This window comes from Sorex fumeus, unplaced genomic scaffold (genome assembly GCF_029834395.1).
Source record: "Sorex fumeus unplaced genomic scaffold, SorFum_2.1 ptg000098l, whole genome shotgun sequence".
Lineage (NCBI taxonomy): Eukaryota > Metazoa > Chordata > Mammalia > Eulipotyphla > Soricidae > Sorex > Sorex fumeus.
The window spans coordinates 86,332,114-86,356,590 of record NW_026606155.1 but is presented as its reverse complement, the minus strand read 5'-3'; the positions used below and the strand labels follow the sequence as shown (position 1 = coordinate 86,356,590).

General features: G+C 37.9%; 1 protein-coding gene across 2 annotated transcripts in view; it reads left to right on the top strand.

Moving 5' to 3' along the window:
- Nucleotides 1–23,687, top strand: part of TMEM87A (transmembrane protein 87A) — a 40,873-nt gene extending 17,186 nt beyond the window's left edge. Inside the window, exons 8-20 of one of the 2 annotated variants that reach the window (XM_056134278.1) lie at nt 713–774; nt 2,076–2,259; nt 4,291–4,390; nt 8,139–8,232; nt 8,979–9,054; nt 11,607–11,711; nt 13,016–13,074; nt 13,693–13,796; nt 17,451–17,524; nt 17,933–17,994; nt 18,724–18,779; nt 19,969–19,999; nt 22,440–23,687. In XM_056134278.1, the coding sequence (XP_055990253.1) occupies nt 713–774; nt 2,076–2,259; nt 4,291–4,390; nt 8,139–8,232; nt 8,979–9,054; nt 11,607–11,711; nt 13,016–13,074; nt 13,693–13,796; nt 17,451–17,524; nt 17,933–17,994; nt 18,724–18,779; nt 19,969–19,999; nt 22,440–22,481 (1,049 nt within the window). In that variant the 3' untranslated portion in view covers nt 22,482–23,687. Of the gene's footprint in view, nt 1–712; nt 775–2,075; nt 2,260–4,290; nt 4,391–8,138; nt 8,233–8,978; nt 9,055–9,627; nt 9,701–11,606; nt 11,712–13,015; nt 13,075–13,692; nt 13,797–17,450; nt 17,525–17,932; nt 17,995–18,723; nt 18,780–19,968; nt 20,000–22,439 lie in introns of both variants that reach the window. The other variant, XM_056134279.1, reaches the window with a different exon arrangement.
- The last annotated feature ends 790 nt before the right edge of the window (nt 23,688–24,477 follow it).

Below are 24,477 nucleotides of genomic sequence, written 5' to 3'. Positions count from 1 at the left end.
ACTTCTTGTTAATACCTAGTTCTGTGTTATTTAGCTTTATTATAATTAAGTACCTTCTAAAAATGATATGTTAATGGTAGCACTAGTGTGGCATTATAGCATAGCTATAAAATTGAAGTAGGAAATAAGAGGAAGTCATGGGGGGGACAAAGAGCAATGGAATGAAAGAATAAAGTTCATGCAATGAAGGAATGGAGTTCTATACTTTTTAGAGTAAAATATTGTTGCAGTAGTTTCAGTTGGGCAGCTCAGAGGAGGAAATATATCAATCTCCTCTTTAAGAGATAAGAGTATGGAATAAAGGAGTTTTTTACTTCAGATACTGGCTGTAGTAGAGGCATAGAGGCCTGTGTGGGACACAGTTTGAACACTTCATGAATTTCCACTTGTTCTGTGTATATAATGCTCAAACAATTAAAATGGGTAAAACTAAATGACATAGGGCTGGAGAGATAGCACAGCGAGTAGGGCATTTGCCTTGCATGCTGCCGACCCGGGTTCGATTCCCAGCATCCTATATGGTCCCCTGAGCACCGCCAGGAGTGATTCCTGAGTGCAGAGCCAGGAGTAACCCCTGTGCATCGCCGGGTGTGACCCAAAAAGCAAAAAAGAAACCCAAAACTGAATGACATAATGGAATTCATCTATTTCATCATTCAGTGTTTTTATTTAATTTCTGCATTCTTAATGATTCTGAGCATTGTTTTCACAGTGACCGTTGAAGTGAAGGGACCCTATGAATACCTCACTCTTGAAGAATATCCATTAATGATTGTAAGTTCACTCGTATTTTAAATGAGGTGGGGAGCGCAGCAAGGGTGTGGGGTGTGATGCTGGGGATCAAATAAGGGACCTCTAACAGTTAAGGTATTCACTTTCACACTGAGGTGAATCTCTAATCCTTAAATGCATATGCTTTAACTTCAGCATTAGGTGAGTTAAGCTTGAAAGATTGCCTGTGTCACTTGGCATTATTCTTTGATAGTTATTGTCCCCAACGAACAGTATAAAAACACTGCTTATAATTTCCTTGTTTCTTACTAAAACATGACCTTGGGAGTATCAGCAGATCTGTGTCCCTTATTTTTTATATTTATAAAAATTTATAACTCACAAAAAAAATTTATAACTCAGAGTTTTAGAGTTAGAAAATAACCACATAAGTCACTTCTCATATCCTCTCTAGGATCCAAAGAGGGGCATTTATATATATGTTTTTATTATACTTATATATACGTTTTTTATATACATATATGTAATATGTTTATATGTATACGTGTACACTTATATATACATATATAAGTTATTGTTGTTTAGTATTTATACTGTTCTCCCCTTTTTTTTTGTGGTATGATACCTGGAGAGAGGATCATCACACATAGTTTTGATCACACATTTTGTTGTCTGCGATCGCCTACTTTAGCTAGTCACAGTGCTTGCACACACTTTGTTATGCTTTCAGACCTCAAACTTTCAGCTCCATGCCCATTAGGCAAATCACTGAGCTATCCTCAGGCCCTGTGACTTCTATTTCCACTTCAAGTATTTCAATGATAAAATTTCCTCCTTTTCAGTGTGTATATATGTGTGTCTGTCCTTGTGTTTTGTCTGGAACTATCTTTACAATAGTTTCAGATTTCCTTTGTTCCTAACTTCTTTTTCTTCATTTCTCTTATTCTTTTTTCCCACTTTGTCGTGTTTCGTTGCCTTCAGACGTTACCTAACCCTGTCATTACCTAGCCCTGCCATGGCTTTTTCCCTCTTCGGTTATCTTCATTTTAAATTTTAGATTGTGAGTTCTTTTAAAGTTCTTTTAATCCAGCAGAAACAGTCCTTGATGACAAGTCCTTAGGCAGTCTTCCTCTGCACAAGAGGGGACAGGTGTGTGTGTGTGTGTGTGTGTGTGTGTGTGTGTGTGTGTGTGCGCGCGCGCGCGTTTGTATTGAAACACAAAGAAATAAAAATATTTTAAACATTGACATACAGTGTGTATATTTATGGCATTTTGTTAAGACTATGTACTGATTCTAAAATGGCTCATAGTCTCTATTTTTCCCCCCCTCCTTGACTGACAGTTTTTCATGGTAATGTGTATTGTGTATGTCCTGTTTGGCGTTCTGTGGCTGGCCTGGTCTGCCTGCTACTGGAGAGATCTCCTAAGAATTCAGTTTTGGATTGGTGCTGTGATCTTCCTGGGAATGCTTGAGAAAGCTGTGTTCTATGCAGAATTTCAGAATATCCGATATAAAGGAGAATCTGGTATGTAACCAAAAAGTATTTGTTAGTGATTGGCAGGTGAGATACGGCATTTTTTCTAAGTTCACAGTTACTGAATGATGTTTTTGTTGGGGAGGGGGTAAGGGGGTTGGTGCCACATTCAGCAGTGCTTGGAGGCTGCTCTTGGCTCTGTGCTCAGAGCACCTTATGATACTGTGATCAGACCTGAGCCTCCTGTAAGCAAAGCGTACACTTAGCCCATTGAGCTATCCTTTTGACTCCTTTTGTTTTCATTCTCTTAGTGGATTCAGTAATTAAAGAGTTGTTTTACTGAAATATATTTGCAGAAGTTGCAATACTATGGACATTCTGGAAAGATTGCAATCATTGTTGAATCTCAATTGCTGTTAATTGATAAATATTGTGTGTGGCAGGGGTGCAGGATATAAAATCTAGGACTTCTATTGAGGTGTTTATTTTTGGGGGGGTCTTTTGGTTTTTTGCTTTTTGGGTCACACCTGTTGATGCACAGGGGTTACTCCTGGCGGTGCTCACGGGACCACATGGGATGCTGGGAATCGAAACTGGGTCGGCCTCATGCAAGGCAAATGCCCTACCCACTGTGCTATCGCTCCAGCCCCTACTATTGAGTTTTAAGGTACCATTATTGCATGCATCTAAGAAGTGAGGTGAATACTGTCAGTTTGATTATAAGGTACCATTAATTGTAAGATATGCCTTGATCTTAAAGATACACAAATGTGTGTGCAGAGAGTGCATCTAAGAATTGTTAGCACTCATTAGAACCAAAAAATTAGGAGAATACTTATGTTCATTAAGGTGAACACATAGTGACAGAAACTGTCTATATTGAAGTTTTTTGTGGTAGCTTCAGTTCTATTTTATCTGATGACTTAATTAGTAATCATTGTTGCAAGACACACTAAATCTTTGTCTAGTCTTTTAAAAGACTTTAAAAATAGATATGAAAATGAATTGGAAAATGTATGTTTTTTTGTTTTCTGTATATAGCTATATTTTAGATTATAAAATCTCTAGATCAGTGGTTTATATATCTTATATATAGATACATATATCTGGACTGGTGAAATTGGAAAAATACTTAACAGAAAATTTTTTTATGGTATTTTATGTATTCACTTTTATCCGGTGTTATAAAATGAAAATTCTGGATTCAGTCACTGGCATCCTATTTGGTCTCCTGAACACTGCAAAGAATGATCCCTGAGTACTTCTTGGTGTGGGCCAAAAATTGAAATAAAATAACTAGGAAATTGGGTCTGGAGTGGTAATCAACAGACTGCAATGCATGCTTTGTACACAGGAGTCCCAGGTTTGATCCCCAGAACCATTTGGTCCCCTGATTACTGCCATGAGCAACCCCCGAGCTCTGAGCTGAGATTAATACCCTTGAGCACACCTGGGTGACACCTCGTTAACTAAAAAATAACTAAGAACCAGGCAATAAATGAAATTCTGATAATGGGATGTCTGAATTTTTGAGAATGCAATATTCAAGTAATGTCAGTGTAAAATATGTTGCTGTTAGAGTATTCAGTTTTTCATGGCTGCAGTGTTTCAGAGAGACTAAAGGCTGCATTGATATCCATTTGGTGTTCCTGGTTTTTTGGGTTTTTTTGTTTGTTTGTTTGTTTGTTTTTGTTTTTTAATCGCTGACAGGTTTTAAAAGTTAAGTGACATTAAGTTTCCCATGGACTCGCATGAGATTTTTGCAGACCATACCAGCTCATAGACCTTGAGTTGAAAAACACTGCCCTCGTTACTATGCACTCTCTGTATGGTGAGGTATTTTGCTGAGGGTTTAAGAACACGGGGAATAAGGAGGGAAGGGATATTGAGCGTATCCAGATTGCAGCACAAATGAATAAGTCCTAGCAGCTTATCTACTTGGGTAAAATTGAGAAAGTAATATTTTTTAGTGAAACTATACTAATGCTTATTCTGAAGAGTATTAGAAATCTAGATTCTACTTCTAGAATGCCTTTTTCAAACTTAGATTACAGTACCCTTTTTTACTTTTCTTCCTTATAGTTCAAGGAGCACTGATCCTTGCAGAACTGCTCTCTGCGGTTAAACGTTCACTGGCTCGAACCCTTGTCATCATAGTCAGTCTGGGATATGGCATAGTTAAGTAAGTACTCACTTCCTTTGTGGAAGAGCAAATGAAAATGCTGATTGTTATTGAAGCAGTATTATAGGTTCCTAATGTAGTTCACAAAGAGTTGATATAAGAAGTACTTCTGGGGGCTGGAGCGATAGCACAGCGGGTGGGGCATCTGCCTTGCACGCGGCTGACCCGGGTTCGATTCACAGCATCCCATATGGTCCCCTGAGCACTGCCAAGAGTAACTCCTGAGTGCAAAGCCAGGAGTAACCCTTGAGCATCGCCAGGTGTGACCCAAAAAGAAAAAAAAAAGTACTTCTGAAATGAGAAAGTATTTGAAATTTTGTAGATTTGTAAAAGTTGAAAAAAAATATTCTTATTCACTTCTTAGAACTTGGTATCTATAGGAAAACCCACAATTAGTGAATCACATTGAAATTCCAGATATATGGATTAAATTTATACTGTTTAGTCTTTACTCTTCCACAGTATTCATGCAAATCAGATTTTAGTGGGAAGAGTTACTTGCTTTAAGACATGAAAATAATTTATTTCTTGTTAAAAATTTTTTATTAAGTGCCTCTGTAATTTGAAATTTTGTTCTAGGCCCTGGTGGGTGGCAAGTAAATAAAAGATAGTTAACTTGTGAAGGAAGAAACACACGAAAATAAGTGGAGCAGGGAAAGGGTATAAAAAATGCTAGATGGACTTGCTCTTCAAGCTCATGCTCTCTCTTGAACACAGGTCTCGCTTGCTTGTCTCCATGTTGCTTTGCTTGCTTATTTCCACTCAGTAGAAACCTGTGTTTTCTCTTGAATATTTACTTATCCCTCTGTTTTCTTTCACATCTTTCTAAATAAGTTTCAATAAAAATTACCTTGCTTCCAAAAAAAAAAAAAGATGGGTAGGTGATGAAACTTGCAATTATATTAGCTGGTCAAGAAAGATGACCTTTAGTGAAATTTAAGCACAGATTCTCAAGAGAATTATATGTACACACCAAGAGAAGAGATACTAGCTTGTGGTCAGATTCTGTATATATTTTCAAGATAGAGCCAATGATATTTACAGATAGATCAAATGTGACAGCAGAAAGGAATCAAGGATGATGTCAATTGTTTTGGTTTGTGAGTAGAATAAGGAAAGGATTGTGAGTAGAATTAAGTTTGGGTGTGGGTAAGCTAGCAATTCATTTTGATATCCAAATGAAGGGAGAGAAATGAGGGCAAGGATATAAATGTGGTAGTTATTGGGATTTTTAAAAAAATTTTTTTAATGTTTGGTCCATACTTAGTGGTGCTTAGGGCTTACTCCAGTCTCTATGCTCAGGGCTCGCTCCTAGTGGTCCTCAGGGGACCATATGTGGTGCCAGGGATCGAACCCAGGTCGGCCTCATGCAAGGCAAGCACCCTGCCCACTATATTGTTTCTGACCCTGGTAATTATTTGTATTTTATTTGTGAGTGAATGTAGAGAATGGGCCAAAGGGCTACACTCTTGAATATTTCTTTTATTTATAAGTCAGTGAGATAAGTAGAATTGGAGCAGAGGAAATTGAAAAGTCACCAGTGCTATGGAGATCAAACTTGAAGACTGTTTCAAGAAAGACATGATTGTGTCAGATAAGAACATAGGGAGTCCATTATTGGATTTTGTTGGCGTTTTGGGCCATACACAGTGGTGCTCATGGTTTATTCCTTGCTTCAGGCTTACTCTTGGTGTTGCTCAGGACCATATGTAGTACCAGGGACTGAACCGGGACAGCCCTTGCAAGGCAAGCTATACCCCTGTCCTATCTTTTCAGCCCTCATCATTGGATTTTTAATTATAGGGGACATATTAATGATTTTAACAAGAATGGTTTTGGTGAAGTAATAAAACAAAAGCCACTTGGGATGAGTTGAGGAGAGAGTAGGAAGTCGAACTAGAGCTATAGATGCAGAAGCTATTTGAAGGGGTTTTGCTTTAAGCGAGATTAAAGAAATGGGGGCTTTTAGTTCTTTTAACTTATTTAAAGTTTTGCTTTAAATTGGACAGGAAATTGCTTTAAATCGGACAGGCTTTAAGTTTATTTATTTCCTTAAAAATATTTGAGGGGCTGGAGAGATAGCACAGCGGGTAGGACGTTTGCCTTGCACGCGGCCGACCCAGGTTCGATTCCCAGCATCCTATATGTTCCCCTGAGCACCGCCAGGAGTAACTCCTGAGTGCAGAGCCAGGAGTAACCCCTGTGCATCGCCAGGTGTGACCCAAAAAGAAAAAATATTTGAATACTTCCTTTATGCTGTGAAGTATTTTAGTTTTCTAAGGTATACTAAGTTGGGAGAAAAATCCCTATCTATATTGAAAATTTCTGATATATAATAAAAAATACAAGAATAAATAATGCTAAGGCATAATTTGAGGCAGTGCATTTCAAATTTAATCACCTGTGTAGGTCCTAATTCAGTTGCATTTGAAGATCGGGAATTTAAGAATTCCTTTAAACAGAAACTGCTTGAAGACTTCAATTTTTGTTGGATTTTTGAGCTTGAACTAGACAATAATGAGTTAAAAAGGACATTTGATTGTATTAAAGAATACTGGTTTTTAGTTTTGTTCTGATTTTACACTTTTAAAAAATACATATATAAGAAAATCATGTACTGAAGTACGTACAGCTAAAGAATATGTCTAATGTTTGTTTTAATTAAATGGGAGAATGGAAAGCGAATGGTTGTGCCTGGGGTAGGATTGGTGATAGGTTATTGGGATGGGATGGTGTTGGGTGTGTTGGAATTCTTACATTGTTGATTATGTTACAGAATTCGCTATAATAAATATAAAGTTGGTTCTTTTCTTTTTAATGTGGTAACCAGGGACTTGCTTCTTAAGTATCTGCTATCCTATTTTCTTTTTTGGTGGAGGGTGGGAATATTCTGGTTGGGTGTAGGGGTTGTCTCCCAGCTGGTGCTCTGGAATTTTGGGGTACCCCCACAGGTGATTCTTGGCCAATCAAGCCGTTGATTCAGCACACGGACCTGAGGACACAATGTGTCCAGGTCCTGCTGTGCTGGGGATACCCAGGCCATGCCAGCAGTCTCTGAGGCTACACTCAGCAGTGCTCAGGGTGGTTCCAGGTCTCGAGCCCAGGTTGAGTGCTCGTGCCCTGTACTATCTCACGGACCTCACTGTCTTATTTCAAGACCCTATGTTCTTTTGAGTTTTTTCTCTTAGCTAAGTAAAGTATCTTTTTTTAAAATTTTTAAATTTTATTTTCATAGTTTGTTCACAATAATTGATTACATTCAATCTTTCAACACCAGTGCCACCACCACTACACCTTCCCCCTACCATTATTTTGAATTTTCCCACCACCATTCCAGCCTGCCCCATAGGCAGATGCGAAATAATTTACTTTGTATTGCTTGTTATGAATAGTATAAGATGTCAGGTGGCCATGTGCTCCTAGAATTCTACAATTTTAAATACTTGGGGTTGGAGACATCTCTGCAGCAAGCGGCTCTCTTCGGAGATTCATTTGTGAGACTCTGGATCATGGCTGTTAATGCACTTAAATGTTCCAGAGGCAGTTTGTGGGCATGACTGTCCGGACCCCAGAAGGATGGGGAGATGGGAAGAGGTGCCCATTCCTGACCCCTTGAGACCTGGAGTTTTTAGTCACTGGTCCTGCATAAAGTATCGCTATTAACTACTGTGTTTTGGCCTTGGTAATTGGGTTTCTGTTACAGTCTTGGATTTGTAGTTTTTGACTCAGCTATCTGTTTTCCTTCTAGACCTCGCCTTGGAGTCACTCTTCACAAGGTGGTGGTAGCAGGAGCTCTCTATCTTCTGTTCTCTGGTATGGAAGGGGTCCTCAGAGTTACTGGGGTGAGTACACCGTAGTTCAAGGTTTTTGTGTTCAATACAAGAGTATCGTTTTAGATTTGAGTATTTGAAAGGGTGAATTGAAAGTGTCTGTGGGCTTTTTTGGGCTTTTTTCAAAGTCACCTTTGAATTCTGATTTTGAGAATGCATACATCATCATTTTTCTTTTTAATCTCATAGAGCTTTATAGATCTAATGGGTAACTGGGAATGAATACTTTCCCACATGTTCCCAAATTGATCCTTTAGCTCCTCTTCTCGTGGACTCTCATTGTAAAAGGGGCAAACATTGTAATCATAAACTTATTGCTAATCTTAGTTTTTATTTCAAAGTAGCAGTGCTTTTTTTTTTTTGCTTGCTCTTGAATTTCAAAGACTTTCTTAAAATGTAACTACATTAAATCTACTTTTTTTTTGAGGATTTCATACTTGTAATTTTTGCAAGGGAAAGAAGTCAAAGCACTGAAATATGTTATAATGAGATTTATATTCAGCTGGATTAATGTGAAAAAGTGAACCTCCCTAGGTTATTCTAGTGTATTTTAAATACATTTTAATATTACTGTATAAACTGTTATACTCGTGGTGGCAAACGCTATAAACTTGACTTTGCCCTTAATAAAACTGGGTTCAAATAAATCGATCCTTTAAATAACATACAAATCAATCACTCTGTCCTGGATAGAATTTTTCTTAGACTTTTAGCAACTTTAACCCTCTGTCAATTTCATTTTCTTTCTTCTTCTGTAGTTTTTTCCTTATTCCTTGGCTGTGATAATAAGCCTCGCCCTCTCAGCAATTGATGCCTGTATTATATTATGGATATCCTTTGAATATTGCCCTCATAATTGGAGTATTAGGATTATATGTAGAATATTATGTGTATATAACTGGTAAAAGCAAGTTTTGGAAACAGACACTTTATATTTTATTTTAAGGTGAACTCAGGTTTATAAAAATATCATATTCTGGAATTCATTACTATGTTAATAATACATTAATTTAAAAATTGAGATGCAGCTTATAAACAATCAAAATGATAGAAAAGGATGGGACTTACAGCACTGTTGTGGGGGTTCTTTTGGGAAGGGGTGTGGTCACTTCTTACCATTGCTGTTACCTTCCTAGAGACTCTGGTGACTATCTCTTAATCATTAGTAGTATTAGTTTCATTGTGTTGAGATTATGATTCACAGTTTGTGCGAATATAGTTTATGATGGTTTATCTGAGAGAAGAATAAAGTAGGTGTCAAGTATTCTTTTTATTTTCTTTAATTTTGAATGCAAAATCTTTCCAGATGATTATAAAATGTGCCAGAATCATGTGGTAGTTTCTTCTCTGTACCTGTCTAGACATCTAGACATCTATTTTTCACTACTTCTTTTTCTTTGTCTGCAGGCCCAGCCTGATCTTGCTTCCTTGGCCTTTATCCCCTTGGCTTTCCTAGACACTGCCCTGTGCTGGTGGATATCCTTCTCATTGACTTGTTTGATGGTGGTTATTTTTTTTTTCTTGGAGATGGGTTCCATTGATCTTTCTGCAACATGTTTTTGTTTGTTTGTTTTTTTAAAATCAGTTTTGTTGATGTACGTCTTAGCCTGGGGAATAAGTAGTTTGGTTCAGGTAAGCAATTTTTGGTTTGTTTCTAGTTTTCAGAATTGCACCCAAAAGTTGGTGACTATGGACTAAGGACAGAAGAAAATTTTCTGGCATTCCTATTTTTTTTTAAATGGGGATTCCACCTTGATATTTTTTTTTTTGCTGTGTGCCCTACCTAATGTTAGAACCACTAGGTGATCTGATTCTGCTTTTCTTTTAGCCTCTAACAATTATAAAATGCTTTGAAAATTATGATTTTTTTTGATTCTTAAAAATGTGGCATTCATTGTGTAATCATATATAAGGTTGTGGGCTCTATGTAAGTTGAGCAGATTTTAGCCCTTATAGGTTAAGTGTTTTGTGTCCTTATTCAAAAGGTGACTTGAAATTGTCTGAAGACTTCTACTCTTTGAAATAATATTAATTTATCTACAGGCAAAATCAACAAGCAGATAACAAGTTCTATTTCAGTAATTTTCTATTAAAATTAAACACTTGTTTATTAGAAACTTAGCCTACTAGATGAAGGATTTAAGCTTGTGAACTTCATTTTGGGGTTATTTTGAATTTATTTTGATTTTTGTGTATTTAATGCATTGTGCAGTTTTACAAGATTATTGTCTTGATAGACTATATAAAAAGATGAATGTAAACAAAATTATAATTTTATTAATTTGAGTGGATTGTCATGTATCAAACATGTTTGAAATTGAAATGTTTTGGGCCCATATGACCAGAGCATATCTGGGTTAATGTATGTGAAGTGGACTCTGTGAACCTCTGCAAGTAAGAGAAGAGTGGAGAAAGAGTGAGACTGGACATCGTGTATGAAGGTAACCTGTGAGTAGGTAGTAAAGCCCCCGTCAAAGAGCAGACCAAGGTCCAGCTTACTCACATTCATATCAGCTGATTTTGAAAGTTAGACATGAGACTAAATACCATCTTTAGTAGTCATTGCTTTTTCTCTGGCAGCTTTTACTTGGGAATAATGTTCCGAAAATGAAGTCATTGTTTGTAGTTCCTGTCAGCTAATGTAATTGTATAGTCCTTTCAGTTCACCTTAGCTCAGACAATTTAAGCAGGTTCCTTAGCATGGCATGACTGTAGAACGTGGGGGAGAGGGAGGCTTCAGCATGAGTCTATTTATAACCCTAGACAGACATCGCATGAAGAGTCAGGATAGAAGTGCCCGCTTTAAAGGAAGAGGGGCATTGATGCTGGTTCCTGTTCCTTTGCCTTTTACTCATTTTTCATTTCCTTGTCTTCCTTTTGTCTTTTTTGTTTTGTCTCTATCTAAATTTTCTTCCTTTTAAATTTCTTTATTATTTCCTTTCTTTTGGCGTATTTTCTTTTTTATTTTTCTGTCCTCTCTTCACATCTCACAGAAAAAGTTTTCCTTATTAGTAATAATGATGCGTGAAGTTGTTTTTTTTGTTTGTTTGTTTGTTTGTTTGTTTTTTGCTTTTTGGGTCACATCCAGTGATGCGCAGGGGTTACTCCTGGCTTTGCATTCAGGAATTACTCTTGGTGGAGCTCAGGGGACCATATGGGATGCTGGGAATCGAACCTGGGTTGACCGCTTGCAAGGCAAACACTCTACCCGCTGTACTATCGCTCCAGCCCCGCTTGAAGTGTTTTAAGACAAGAACAAGAAAGCTGTAAGGGCGCCTGGATCCTTAGCTTTATCAGTATGATCCCATATTCTCAAATTTGACTATTAATTTGCTCACTTATTGTATTTTTCTGAATGTTGATTTCCTTGACTTGCAAACACATATTTATTAGCTTGACTCAAACAATGAAGCTGTTGAAACTTCGGAGAAACATTGTAAAACTCTCTTTGTACCGACATTTTACCAACACACTTATTATGGCAGTGGCAGGTACGTTGGGGACTTTCCCTTGCTGTTTAAATACAGTTCTTTAAGAACAGATTCTTAACAGTTAAATACTTTAAGAACAGATTCATAACTCTTAACTAAAAAGATGCAGGGGATAGGCTTTATAATTGGCGTGCAGATTTTTTGTTTTCCATTTGGAGGAAAGACTTTAGCTTTGTCAAATAATCAAAGGGTCTTCAAAAAAAAAAAGATTGAGAACTGCCTATTTTACTATTTTAAAGATCATGGGTGAAAATCAACTGCATATAATTTCAGCTCAGTATATATATCTCCATTCTTTTGTGTTTTGTTTTTTGTTCTTTGAGACCATACCTAATGGTATGGTGCTGGTAGGCTTCTCGTGGCTCTGTGCTTGGGCGTTGTTTCCTCCAGGCAGGGGACCATGTGCTGGGAATCGAACCTGGTTTCTCATGTGCAGAGCATGTAATCAGCCCATAGAGCTCACAACTCAACTCATCTCTGCCCCTCCATTTTTATTCTAGAGACAGATTAGCTTGAATGGCATGTAACATGTAGATTTCACTTAGAAGACTTTAGTACTTATGGTTTTGGCTTCATTAAAGAACATTAGATCAGGTTACCTTGTTGCTTTTACATATCACTTAAGTATGAATGAAATAACAATAGACATTAGATCGACCATAGCCAAACCTTCCTTTTGGCCCTGGTGCCACACCCAGTGGTGCTCCGGGCTTACTCCTGGCTCTGCAGTCAGTGCTCAGGGATCACTCCTGATGGGGCTCAGGAGACTATCTGGAGTGGTAGGAATCAAACCTAATTCTGCCATGTGACAGTAAGTGTACTGTCTCTGGCCCATGGTACCAAATCTGGTATATAACTGGAACCAACTTTTCTGTTTGTATTTCAGTCATCTGACCTTCCTAAAGAAAAATAAGGAATGCTATTAAGGATATATAAGGAATATTTATAACATACATAATATTAAGGGTATATATAAAATAAAAGGAAGGAAGACATTATATTAATAACACTAGGTAAAGTCATATTTACAATACTTTGTTTTCTAATTCTTAGAGTTGCTGAGTGGCCAGATGGTATACAGAACTATTCTTTAAGTGAAGAGACTTGATAAACATATATCATGTTAAGTAAACTTGAATTAGATAAAATTTGTATTATATAAACTTGTATTAAATAAACTAATTCATCTCATTTAAGATTATTGGCCACAAATATAGAAGATACCATTTAAACCAAATCAGAATATGTATCTAGGATGTATAAACAGCATTATGTTCTGATCGGATTCTTTTATTTTCTGCTAGCATCTATTGTGTTTATCATGTGGACCACCATGAAGTTCAGGATAGTAACTTGTCAGTCGGTGAGTTATAAGCCTGTGCATTTACAAAGTATGTTGTACTGTATACAAGCGATATTGACCACAATGGTAAGATTTGCTCCATGTAAGTAGGTAGATCTAGATTTAAATTCTGAAGGTTAGAATGCTTCCCTCATTAGTCCATATTATATTTTGCTTTGTTGTATGATTTTGTAGCCCAGTGGTAAGGATATAAGTGATAGTCATAGTCTGTCATAACCCAATTTTACCTTAACTAAAAGTTATGATGCAAATCTGAATAGATGCTATCTTCTTAAGAGCTGCAGATAAAACCTCAACAATAGCATATCTTTGGAGACCGCTAAGCTTGTCTTTGGTAAAAATGAATATATGAAAATTGTTTTTAAAAAATAACCTAATTATTTTCTTCTAAAGATTTTCAGAGCTATAATGAAGCATTAAAATGTGCTTTATTCAGTTGATAGTAAACAATAAACACTACAAGGGAAGAAACTGTCTCATTGGTTTTAGACCAGAACTTAGCACAGAGTTTCTCATACAGCTGACTCTGAATATAACTTGGATGTCTAATAAGTGACTTGTGTTCCCTGCCAAAGGTTAAGCTAATGTATGTAAATGTACTTTTTCCTCTTTTGGTAGGATTGGAGGGAGCTGTGGGTGGATGATGCCATCTGGAGGTTGTTATTCTCCATGATACTCTTTGTCATCATGATCCTTTGGCGACCATCTGCAAATAACCAGAGGTAAACACTATTCCCAATATTTGAATGATCATATTTAGGACTGGTTTGAAGGATGATTGTTAGGGTCATGTGATTAAGTAGACTTCATTATGTCTGGAATCAGGAGAATTGGGCTCCTGTCTCACTTTGCTCTTCTGTTAATTTGACTTTTTGGGGAGAGTGAGGCTGGGGGTAGCTTGAGCTCTTCACTATAGTTTTCAAAGGGCTGCTCTGGCTTAGTGTTCAGGAGTTACCTATGGTGGTGCTGAAGGGACCAGTTGTCATGCCAGGGACCAAACCTGATAAGGCAGCATGCAAGGCAGGCCCTTATTCGCCCTTGTACTATCTCTCTGGCACAGAACAATTTCTTAGTCAGTAGAAAATTAATGGGACCAATTTTGCAATTAAAAAGTCATGTGACTTTGTTTTATCCAACTAGACAAATCACACTTGAGAAATGGCTATCTTTATTTTGTGATTATCTGTGCCTTTGTTTACATTCTTCCTTTTGGTTGTTTTGGAGCCAAGCATTCAGCTGTGCTTAGGGCTTACTCCTGGTTCTGTGCTCAGGGATCACTCCTGGCAGAGGACCTTCTATGGTGCCTGGGATGAATGGAGGTAGGCTGCTTTGCACAACAAGTGCCTTATCCTCTGTGCTATCTCTCCAGGCCTTTTGTGCCCTTCATAAGAAATTCTCTCCAGATCTCCTGAGACCCATCTTGGAATGATCTCTGAGCATCAAGCCAAGAGTAAGCCCTGAACACTGCTGTGTGTGACTCAAGAATCAAAATCTTTCTAATGGCTGGGAAGATATTCAAAGTTGTAGAGCATGTGACTCAGATCTTGAATCCAGGCCCAAGCAGCGTTGCATCTCTAGGCCCTTGTAATGATCCGTTGATCCAGTTGGCTAAGAATTGCCACTGGGGCCCCCAAACCACTGCTGAAAGGCCCCCACAAGGAAAAAGAATTGATTGTAGGTTCTCTCTTCTGTTGTTCTGATCATGCATCACTAGCAACTGTCTTAATTATCTTTCTTTTTTTCCCCTAAATTATGTTAGCTTCCTGAGGTATCTTGGTATTGAAGGACATGAACCATCCTCACCCTTAATCTTTTCAAAAAATATTATTTGCATTTGCATTTTGGCTCTTTAAGTATATAATTGCAAAAATTATTCTAGAACAGCAATCAAATTTTGATAAGAATTTGAGTTTATGGATTAAGGCAGTTATATATCTTTTTAATGATTCCATTCCTGGGTATGTTGTATCTACTTCTTTCAGTGCTTCAGTTAGGTTTTATAACTTCCATTTGAAAAGATTTTTAAAAAATTGGCTCTGATGTATACATCCTTTTCAAATAATTCATGGGCCAACGAGATGACTCAGAAGGCTGGAGTGACCGACTTGCATGTGGGAGCCTCTAGTTCAATCCCCAACCTCGTGGTCCCCCAGCACACTGGGGTCCCATGTGGCTCTCAAAAAAGTGAAACCAAAAAATATAGTAATAGAAAATAATTTTCTTTTTTTTTTATTTATTGAATCACTGTGGGAAAAGTTACAAAGCTTTCAGGTTTAAGTCTCAGTCATGCAATTATCAAACACATTTCCCTTCACCAATACTTACTTTTCACCACCAAGAACCCCAATAAACCCCCCCCCCCAACCCTCCCAATATTGGCCTGTGAGGCAGATGAATTCTAGTTAACACTCTATCTATTTTGATTAGATTCATTGTTTCTACAAAAGATGCACCATTATTATTTAGAGTTTACACCCCTAAATCAGACATGCTAAAAAGGCATTGTGAAATAATTTGTTTTCTACAGCTGGTTACAAGAACCAAATGATTTTGAATTTCTGGTATTTTACTTATTAAGCCTGGAAGTATTTCTGCTGAGAGTCAGATAATTATGAGATTGGTTTCTGTGGCTCTGGAGCCATGGCCATGCTGGAGAGCCGCTCATGGGGGGCAACTCCTGATCTCGGTAGGGCGTGAAGGACGAGCTGGGAACACCCCCCTTCCCATGAGGTTTCGGTCGCCCCATCACAGCTGGCTCATACCTGGCTTTCCGTAAAGCTCAGAAGCGGCTGCCATCTATCTTTCCAGAGGGAAAAAGGCGAAAGGCGAAAATAATTTTCTATGTATATAAGAATGCTGTTGACTTATTTCTCACATTCACTAGCCCTCCTACATTATCTTCTGAAATTTTCTAGATTTTTCTCATTAAATTGATTTTCTAAATGATAACAGTGTAATTGCTTCCTTTCCAAATAATCTTTCTGTTTCTTACATTACCCAGACCTTCTCTAAGATTTTGAGTAAAAATAACAAAGCGGGCGATATTATCTCAGTTTAAAATACTTTTCAAGGGGCTGAAGAAATACCTTAGTGGTAAGCACATAGCTTACCGGGTTTTGATTCACTAGCATCCCATATGATCTGCTGAGCCTGCCAAGAGTGATCCCTGAGCACAGAGCCAGGAGTAAAGCCCTGGCTTTACAGGTCTGGCTCAGAAAAAAAACAAATGAAAAATACATTAAGGTAACATCACTGGGGCCGGAGCAATAGCACAGCGGGTAGAGCATTTGCCTTGCACGCGGTCGACCCGGGTTTGATCCTTGGCATCCCATTTGGTCCCCTGACCACTGCCAGGAGTAATTCCTGAGTGCAAAGCCAGGAGTAACCCCTGAGCATTGCTGGGTGTGACCCAAAAAGGAAATAAATAATCATCACTAATTTTGATACTGACTGAAATTTTTTTTACTGAAAAAAATTTTACAAGTTTTAAGGTATGCCCTGTTATTTATCCTGAAGAGGATAGAAAATGGAAAAAGTAAATTGAGTTCAAAGCTAAAAACGTTCTAGGAATCATCTGCCAGTTGCTGAGTGTATTTGAATTTAAGCTACACCAGAACAGACTGTTATGCTCTTTAGCGCCTAACTTGCAAATCTGGATACACAAGATACAGATTTCATTTCTTGATTACTGATTTGAAGACAGATATTTTAAGTTACGTGAGAAGTTACTTACCTCTTACATGCTTATAACTTGATATTATTGAATGTTAGCTTATGTGTCAGATATTATTTTTAGTACTTTATTCAAAGTGACTTTTTACAAAACATGTGAGTATTGTTCTGCTGTCATCCTCATTTACAAAGAGAATAGGTAACCCAAGATCACAGGTTATATGTGACTGAGTCAACATTCATAAGTATGATCTCTTTCTGCAGCTCCCTAGTTAAGCTGGCAATTGAGAACTTTCTGAGGGAGAATTATTTTATTATTCTTTAAACTGATTTTATGAAGTCTGTAACTTTGTTTTCAGTAATTAGCCCTGAGCCCCAGTGAGAGCTCAGTGGCAGTGCTCCTGCTTCATGAGCATGAGACAAGTTTTACCCTTGGCACTGCCCCGTATGCCAAGTATGGGATGCAACAAAATTATGCAATCTTAGCTGCACCAGAACCAAGTGTGTGAAAGTATGGCAGCCAAGTGAAGTATGCAACTTCCTGTCATTGTAACAACAGCCGGGGGGACGGAGGGAAAATTAAAAAGCCATCTCTTATTTAAAAACAAAAATTATAAAAATAACCACCCCTATAAAATCCAGGCAGTGGAGCAAATTTTATGTTTTTCTAATTTTAATCCTTTCGTATACTTTTGTCTGCTCAGGTTTGCCTTTTCACCATTGTCTGAGGAAGAAGAAGAAGATGAACAAAAGGAACCGATGCTAAAAGAAAGCTTTGGTAGTGATAAAATTCACCTTTTTGTGTGTGTGTGCTTTAAATAACCCTTTCTTCTTTTTATAATTAGGGTAAAACATGTATAACATTTGGGAGTATCAAAATCAAAGTATTTTGCTTTAAGTAGTTACATGGTTTATAGTTATAGAGCTGTATTGTACCTTAACTTAGTATGTGGTAAACTTTGGGGAAAGCAAATTTATTAAGGGCTTGGTTCTTAAGATGAAACCGTGGTAAATACTGTAATTGCACACCAAATGTGCAGTTTTTTATCTAGAAATGAGCTGTTTGACTTTGAACTTCTTGAAATAAACGTAATGATGGGAAGTATATGCTGCTTTGAATTACCTTTTGCAGGCAATGCTAGTCTTTGATGTTGTTAACCAATCCACTTTTTTTTTCCTTCTATAGAAGGAATGAAAATGAGAAGTACCAAACAGGAACCAAATGGAAACAGTAAAGTAAACAAAGCAGTAAGTAGGACTTCTTTCCTTTCCTTTTTGTACTGTACTTCAGTTGTTGGTAGAGCTCAGCAACTATAGACCTCAGTGATTAATTTTTTTTTGCTAAAATTTCTTTTGCTTGCTGTATGAATCTTTTAATATATATTACATTTACCTTATTATTGGGTTGGCCCTTCAGACAGTATTTATGGACCACCAAGCTATACTCAGCAATGCAAGGTGGTATGGGAACCCATAATGAAGTTACACTCCCAATAATAGTCGAGTAGCACTGTAGCACTGTCCTCCCGTTGTTCATCGATTTGTTCGAGCAGGCCCAGTAACGTCTCCGTTGTGAGACTTGTTGTTACTCTGTTTGGCATATCGAATACGTCACGGGGAGCTTGCCAGGCTTTGCTGTGCGGGCGTGATACTCTCAATAGCTTGCCCGGCTCGCCGAGAGGGGCGGAGGAATCGAACTTTGGTCGGCCACGTAGATCAAAGTTTCTTTCCACTCAAAGAATTTTAGAATTTTTCTGTCTTAGGAAGTAAATTTGGAACAAAGCTTACATAATGCAAAAATCTGTGTAAATAAGTAAATTATTTTTACTTTGCTATTAGTGGTATCATTTTTTATGTGAATACTATTTCAGTGACAAAAGGTTAAAGTGCAGCAAGATTTTAAGAGCCCTATAGATGCTTTCTTGAGATGATTTATTTGTGAATTTTTGTGATGATATTTAAATTGTATATTCCCAGCAGGAAGATGATTTGAAGTGGGTAGAAGAGAATGTGCCTTCTTCTGTGACAGATGTGTAAGTTTCTAAATCATCACCACAAAAATCCAATTTCAAGCATATCTATTATTGTATTACTTGGAGACTATACTAAGGAGAATGTTTGTAATTAACTTTAGAGTTAAGAGATGAGGGCCAGAGAGATTGTAGGGAGGGTAAGACACTTGCCTTTGCATATGCCTGATCTAGGATTGATTCCCTACACTGTGTTCCTCCAAGCCCCAGCCAACTGAGCACAAAGCCAGGGGTGCTCCCAAAACAAAAAGCAAGAGATCAAATTACTTTTTATATTAAAGACATTTAAAGGCTCTTAAAAATAAAGATTAGAAACAAATCACTTAATCACTTAACTTCCCGTTAGTCGTCGATTTGCTCGAGCGGGCGCCAGTAACGTCTCCACTTGTCCCAGAATTAGGCTTATTTGTTCAGATGACATTTCTGCTTAAAAAGATTTAGCAAGCCTTCATGTGAGCAGTGTGCTACATAATAGTTGAATTATCAGTATAACTAAATAGTAATTCTGCCAATTTTCTTTGGACAATATTATTAGATTGTTAGATGAATTAACTGAGTAGTACAACTTTCCAAATCAGAACTTTACAAATAAACACCTGGTCATTCAGATGTTTCTTTTTTTATGAATCTAGGGTTATGAAAGATGGTGTCTTTGAGGGACATAGGTAGTATTATGTTAATGGTTGAAAGCATAGGATTTGGGGTTGGTATCTTTGGATTGGAATTCCGGCCCCGTAATATGTATGTTCTGAGACTCCGAGGCATCTCTGTCACTGAGCTGCACGCCCTATTCTCAAAAGAGCATATTTTCCTTGCCCACAATTGACATTATACTGCACATTAAAAGTATGGAATAAATCGGATTTAGCTAGCCTAGCATATATAAGGTTCTGGGTTCAATCTTTGGCACAAGGCGGGGGTGGATTTAGTTATAGCTCTTCACAAAATCATTGGGATAATGGATTTCTTTAGTTTCTTTCCATGGCTCATCTTTTATTTAAATTTTAATCCTATATAATGGAGAACATGTTTTTTCTATACAGCTCCAGTAACAGATTCTTATTTTTGTATTTGTGCTCTCTCTGGTCCCCGTAACACTTAATGAGATGCAAATCTTCGCTATTAAAAATCTTTAAATTGTATTCTACTGAATCAGCTGTTTATGTTCAGTTTCATGTTTTTCTCTCTGCAGAGCTCTTCCAGCCCTTTTGGATTCAGATGAGGTTAGTAATCAAATCATGTGCATATAGTGTGACTCTTAGGACTTTATTGGGATTCATAAATTCTGTATTCTAGGAGATTTTTTTTGATTCAGTAATAATCTGTAGAAGCTGGTTTAATTAAAGATGGATGGGACTAGAAATACTGATGTGAAAACTGAAATGTTCAAGAAATTTCTTCCTGTATATGTCCTTGGGTTTTTTGCGGGGTGGGAAGGGTGCTTTCAAGCAGTGTTCAGGATGGTTAGGGGCTACTCCTATGCTGCAAATCTTGGGCCTATTGTGCAGGTCAGAGCTGCTCAAGCCTGTTGGTTCTAGGGGCTACTAGACCTTATGTGGTTGTCTTACAAATTTATCCTTCCCTCTCTTTGGTGGACCCTTTATTTCCTAGATCTCCAGCCTTTTTCTTTGTTTTCTCATTTTGTGAGGAATATTTTCTACTGCTTTCCTAATAGCACACAAACGATGTTAATTATTTTTCTCTCTAATTTTATTTTATTTATTTGTTTATTTATTTTGCTTTTTGGGTCACACCCAGCGATGCTCAGGGGTTACTCCTGGCTCATGCACTCAGGAATTGCTCCTGGCAGAGCTCAGGGGACCATATGGGGTGCTGGGAATCGAACCTGTGTCGGCCATGTTGGCTGCGTGCAAGGCAAACGCCCTACCCGCTGTGCTATTGCTCCAGCCCCTCTAATTTTATTTTATTGAGGATTTAATGTTATTGTTTTATGCATAGAAAGCTTGGGAGTCCAGGAGCCACTCTCAGCAATACTTGGCACTGAACAAATGTTCAGGCCCAGTGGTGCTTGGAGACTGCGTTATAGCTCTTACACTGCTCTGCAGTATAAGGGTCTCACTGGAGCCTCATGCATCCAGAGCTTGCAGTCCAGCCCTTTGAGGTAAGCTCCTAGTCCCAGAAGGGTTATTTTGTTCTTTGGATTTTAAGGCCAGATCCAGTGGTTCCTGGGGGCTGCTCTTGGCAGTATGAGGGAAATATGTGATCCCAGACCTCTCCCATGCACAGCTTTGGTCTCTAGGATTTTTTTAAATCAAATTAAATAATTTCTTTATTTAAAGAGGCCATTCTTTTTTTTTTTCCCTTTATTTTATTTTATTTTTTTTTACAGTTGTAGATTTACAATTTTTTGTGCCTTGGTTTCAATTATACAATGATCAGATACCCATCCCTCCACCACTGCCCATTTTCCACCACCATGGATAATATCCCTCCCACCCCCATCCCCCCATCACCCCCTGCCTCTGTGGCAGGGCAATCCCCTGTGTTCTCTCTCTCCTTTTGGGTGTTGTGGACTGCAAAAGAGGCATTGAGTGGCAAACATGTTCAGTCCATAGTCTACTTTCGACATGCATCTCCCCTCCTGGGAGGATCCTCCAAACACCCTTTATTTGGTGCTCCCTTCTCTATCTGAACTGCCCTTTCCTAAAGAGGCCATTCTTAACAGGGCTTAGGGGACTATGCAGTGGTAGGGATCAGTTAGGGCTCCTGAATGCAAAGCATAAGCTTCTAGCCCCTTAAACCATAATCCCCAGCCCTCATCAAGTATTTCAATGAGTTACATATTCATTTGGTATATCATGACAATTTTTTTTAGACAGATAATTTTTCTGGTACTTTGTCATAATTCTCAGTATTGCAGTAAAAATGCTTGTGATTAATTCCATGACTAGTTCTTGCTAAATTCCTGAATCAGAGCTGGAGAGATAGTGCAGGGATTAAATTACTTGCTTTGTATTCATCTGACCTTTGTTCAATTCCCAGCAATGCACATGGGCCCCTGAGTACTGCCAGGAGTGACCACTTAGCACAGAGCCAGTAATAGCTCCTGAGCAGTGTTGATTGTGGACCCAAACATACCCCCCCACCCACCCCCAGTAAAATAGAAAAAAAAAAAAAATTCCTGAGTCAGAATATGTATACTTTTTTTGTTAAAGCTTTATCTAAGTAAATACGTAGTCATATTACTTTACTCTAAAATGTATAATTCCGGGGCTGGAGCGATAGCACAGCAGGTAGGGCGTTTGCCTTGCACGCAGCCAACATGGCCGACCCAGGTTCGATTCCCAGCATCCCATATGGTCCCCCGAGCACCGCCAGGAGTAATTCCTGAGTGCATGAGCCAGGAGTAACCCCTGAGCATCGCCGGGTGTGACCCAAAAAGCAAAAAAAAAAAAAAAAAAAAAAAAATGTATAATTCCTTCTGATTTGTGGTTTGTTACACAGAAATGTGGAGATTTGATTCAGTTAGTCGCAGACTTTTGTATGCTTTAGTATCTTTGTGGGTTGTTAGAAACCATTGTGCTAAATAATAAGTATAAAAACCTGTGGAAAATACATACACATTACTTATATAGAAGCTACTGAGAATATAGGCCATTTAAAATTGATACTTAGAATAAACCTTTTTTCTCCCGCTCCTAGGAACGAATGATCACACATTTTGAAAGATCCAAAATGGAGTAAAGAAAGGAAATATTTGCAATTGAGATGCTGGTATCGAGGAAGAGATCAGCGTCTGTGTCAGTTGTCTGCACTGCTCTGTGGGGCGAAAGGAGGCAGTGACGTCTTGATCCGTTCCTTGTCTTTGGGCATTGAAGCTGGCAAAAAGGTATCGGAACAAGGAGATACATCTTAATGGAAACAAGTCCATAGTATGAGGAAAATCTACAAGTTTCTTCTTTACAACTTGATGCCCTTTTTCTCCCACACCCTGACATGGATGTTTATTCAACTTACGTGTGTTGTTCTTCAACCTCCTATAATGTTTTGATTGTTGAATCTGTCAAACTAAAAAGTTTTAACATCTTTAAAAACTATGACATCAGCACCATAATATGTAATCTCCAGGAGCAGCTGTCTGTAAATTTTATTTATTTAGGGAGTTACATATGTGATGGGGAAAATTGTTAATTATCTTTCCATTTCCTGGGAAGCCAAGATTACATATTGCAGAGGTATTTTTAAGGGGGGGCAAAAAAGAGTCCTGCATTAAGGAGCCATGGTTCTATCAATGATTAAAAAAAGGAAAAACTGTTACAGTGTGATTCAGATCATTTTTTTAAAAAAAAGTAAAATCAAGTGCAATTTTGTTTACAAATGGTGTATATTAAAGATTTTTCTATTTCAGATGTACTTTAGAGAGAAATATTAGTTTAACTCTTTTGACATCTGTTACTGTGACATATCCCATTGCTGGCAATGTGGTGCCCATTCCAGAACTTTTGACTACTGTTTTGTAAGCCTTCAGGGGCAGCATTGAGGAGTCCTGTAGGTAATGCTTTACCTTCATGCCATTCACTGGGTGTTAGCACTAGATACAGAGAAACACTTCATCTTCTAAGTGCTTGTGACTGAGCACCCTGCGAAAGGGACTATGATGCTTCAGAATCAGGAGCTAATACAAAGGAAACAGGTCCTTCTAGCTTAATTGAAACAATTTTTCCTTCATGAAGTGGTATGGAGACCCAGTATTGCTGCTCATTTTTTAGGACTGACCTTGTATCTGGTGTTGGTTTAGAAACTGTTAATGAGAGAGATCACAGGTTATGGGATTCATTTGAAGCACTATTTCTGTTAATGGTTTTATCCAATTTTGCCTTCCCAAGATTTGTGTTCTACATAGAAAGTTCATGCCACTTTTTAATATAAAAGAAAATTTTAACAAACTTATGCTTCTCTCATTTGTTTCTTATTTATTTCCCTCTTCCTCTCCCTTTTGTTGTTGCTGTGATGTCCGGGGGTCTAACACGTGGTTATGGTGCACCCACACTTGATTACACTGCTCACTGAGGGTCACACATACTATCAGTGGTCAAACCATTAGGATCACCCTCGTGTAAGGTATTGGGGGTAATCCTGGGGTTTGAACCAGACTCTCACTTAACCAGTTATATTTCTACTTTTATAGACTTTTCTTTAACAGTCGCTCTTCCAAAGCCCTGTGGGACTTGTTCTTAGTTTTTATTTACCACCTTACTTTTTGTTAAAACCAAGGATCACAATCTTCCCTCACTCTAACTTTCGGGGAAAGTGTTAACATTTACGTAACATTTCACTATTGCTCTTTGCTGTGGTGATTAGAAAAATTGCCCAAGAACACTTGAAGAACTATAATCTTAGGTTAATCCATTAGCAAATGACTGGTATTACTATCCTTTGTGTGTATTCTTTCATTATAAAAACTTAACCAAGTGATAATAGTTATAATGCAGCAGGACATTAGCCAAATATATATATATATATATATAAAATTTTTATTAGTGAAACACCATGAGGTACAGTTGTAGACTTACAAATTTTTGTGCTTGGGTTTCAATTATACAATGATCAAATACCCATCCCTCCACCAGTGCCCATTTCCCACCACCACGAATTCCAATATCCCTCCCACCTCCCCATCCCCCCCATCCCACCCTGCCTTTGTGCAGGGAATTCCCTTTTGTTCTCTCTCTCCTTTTGG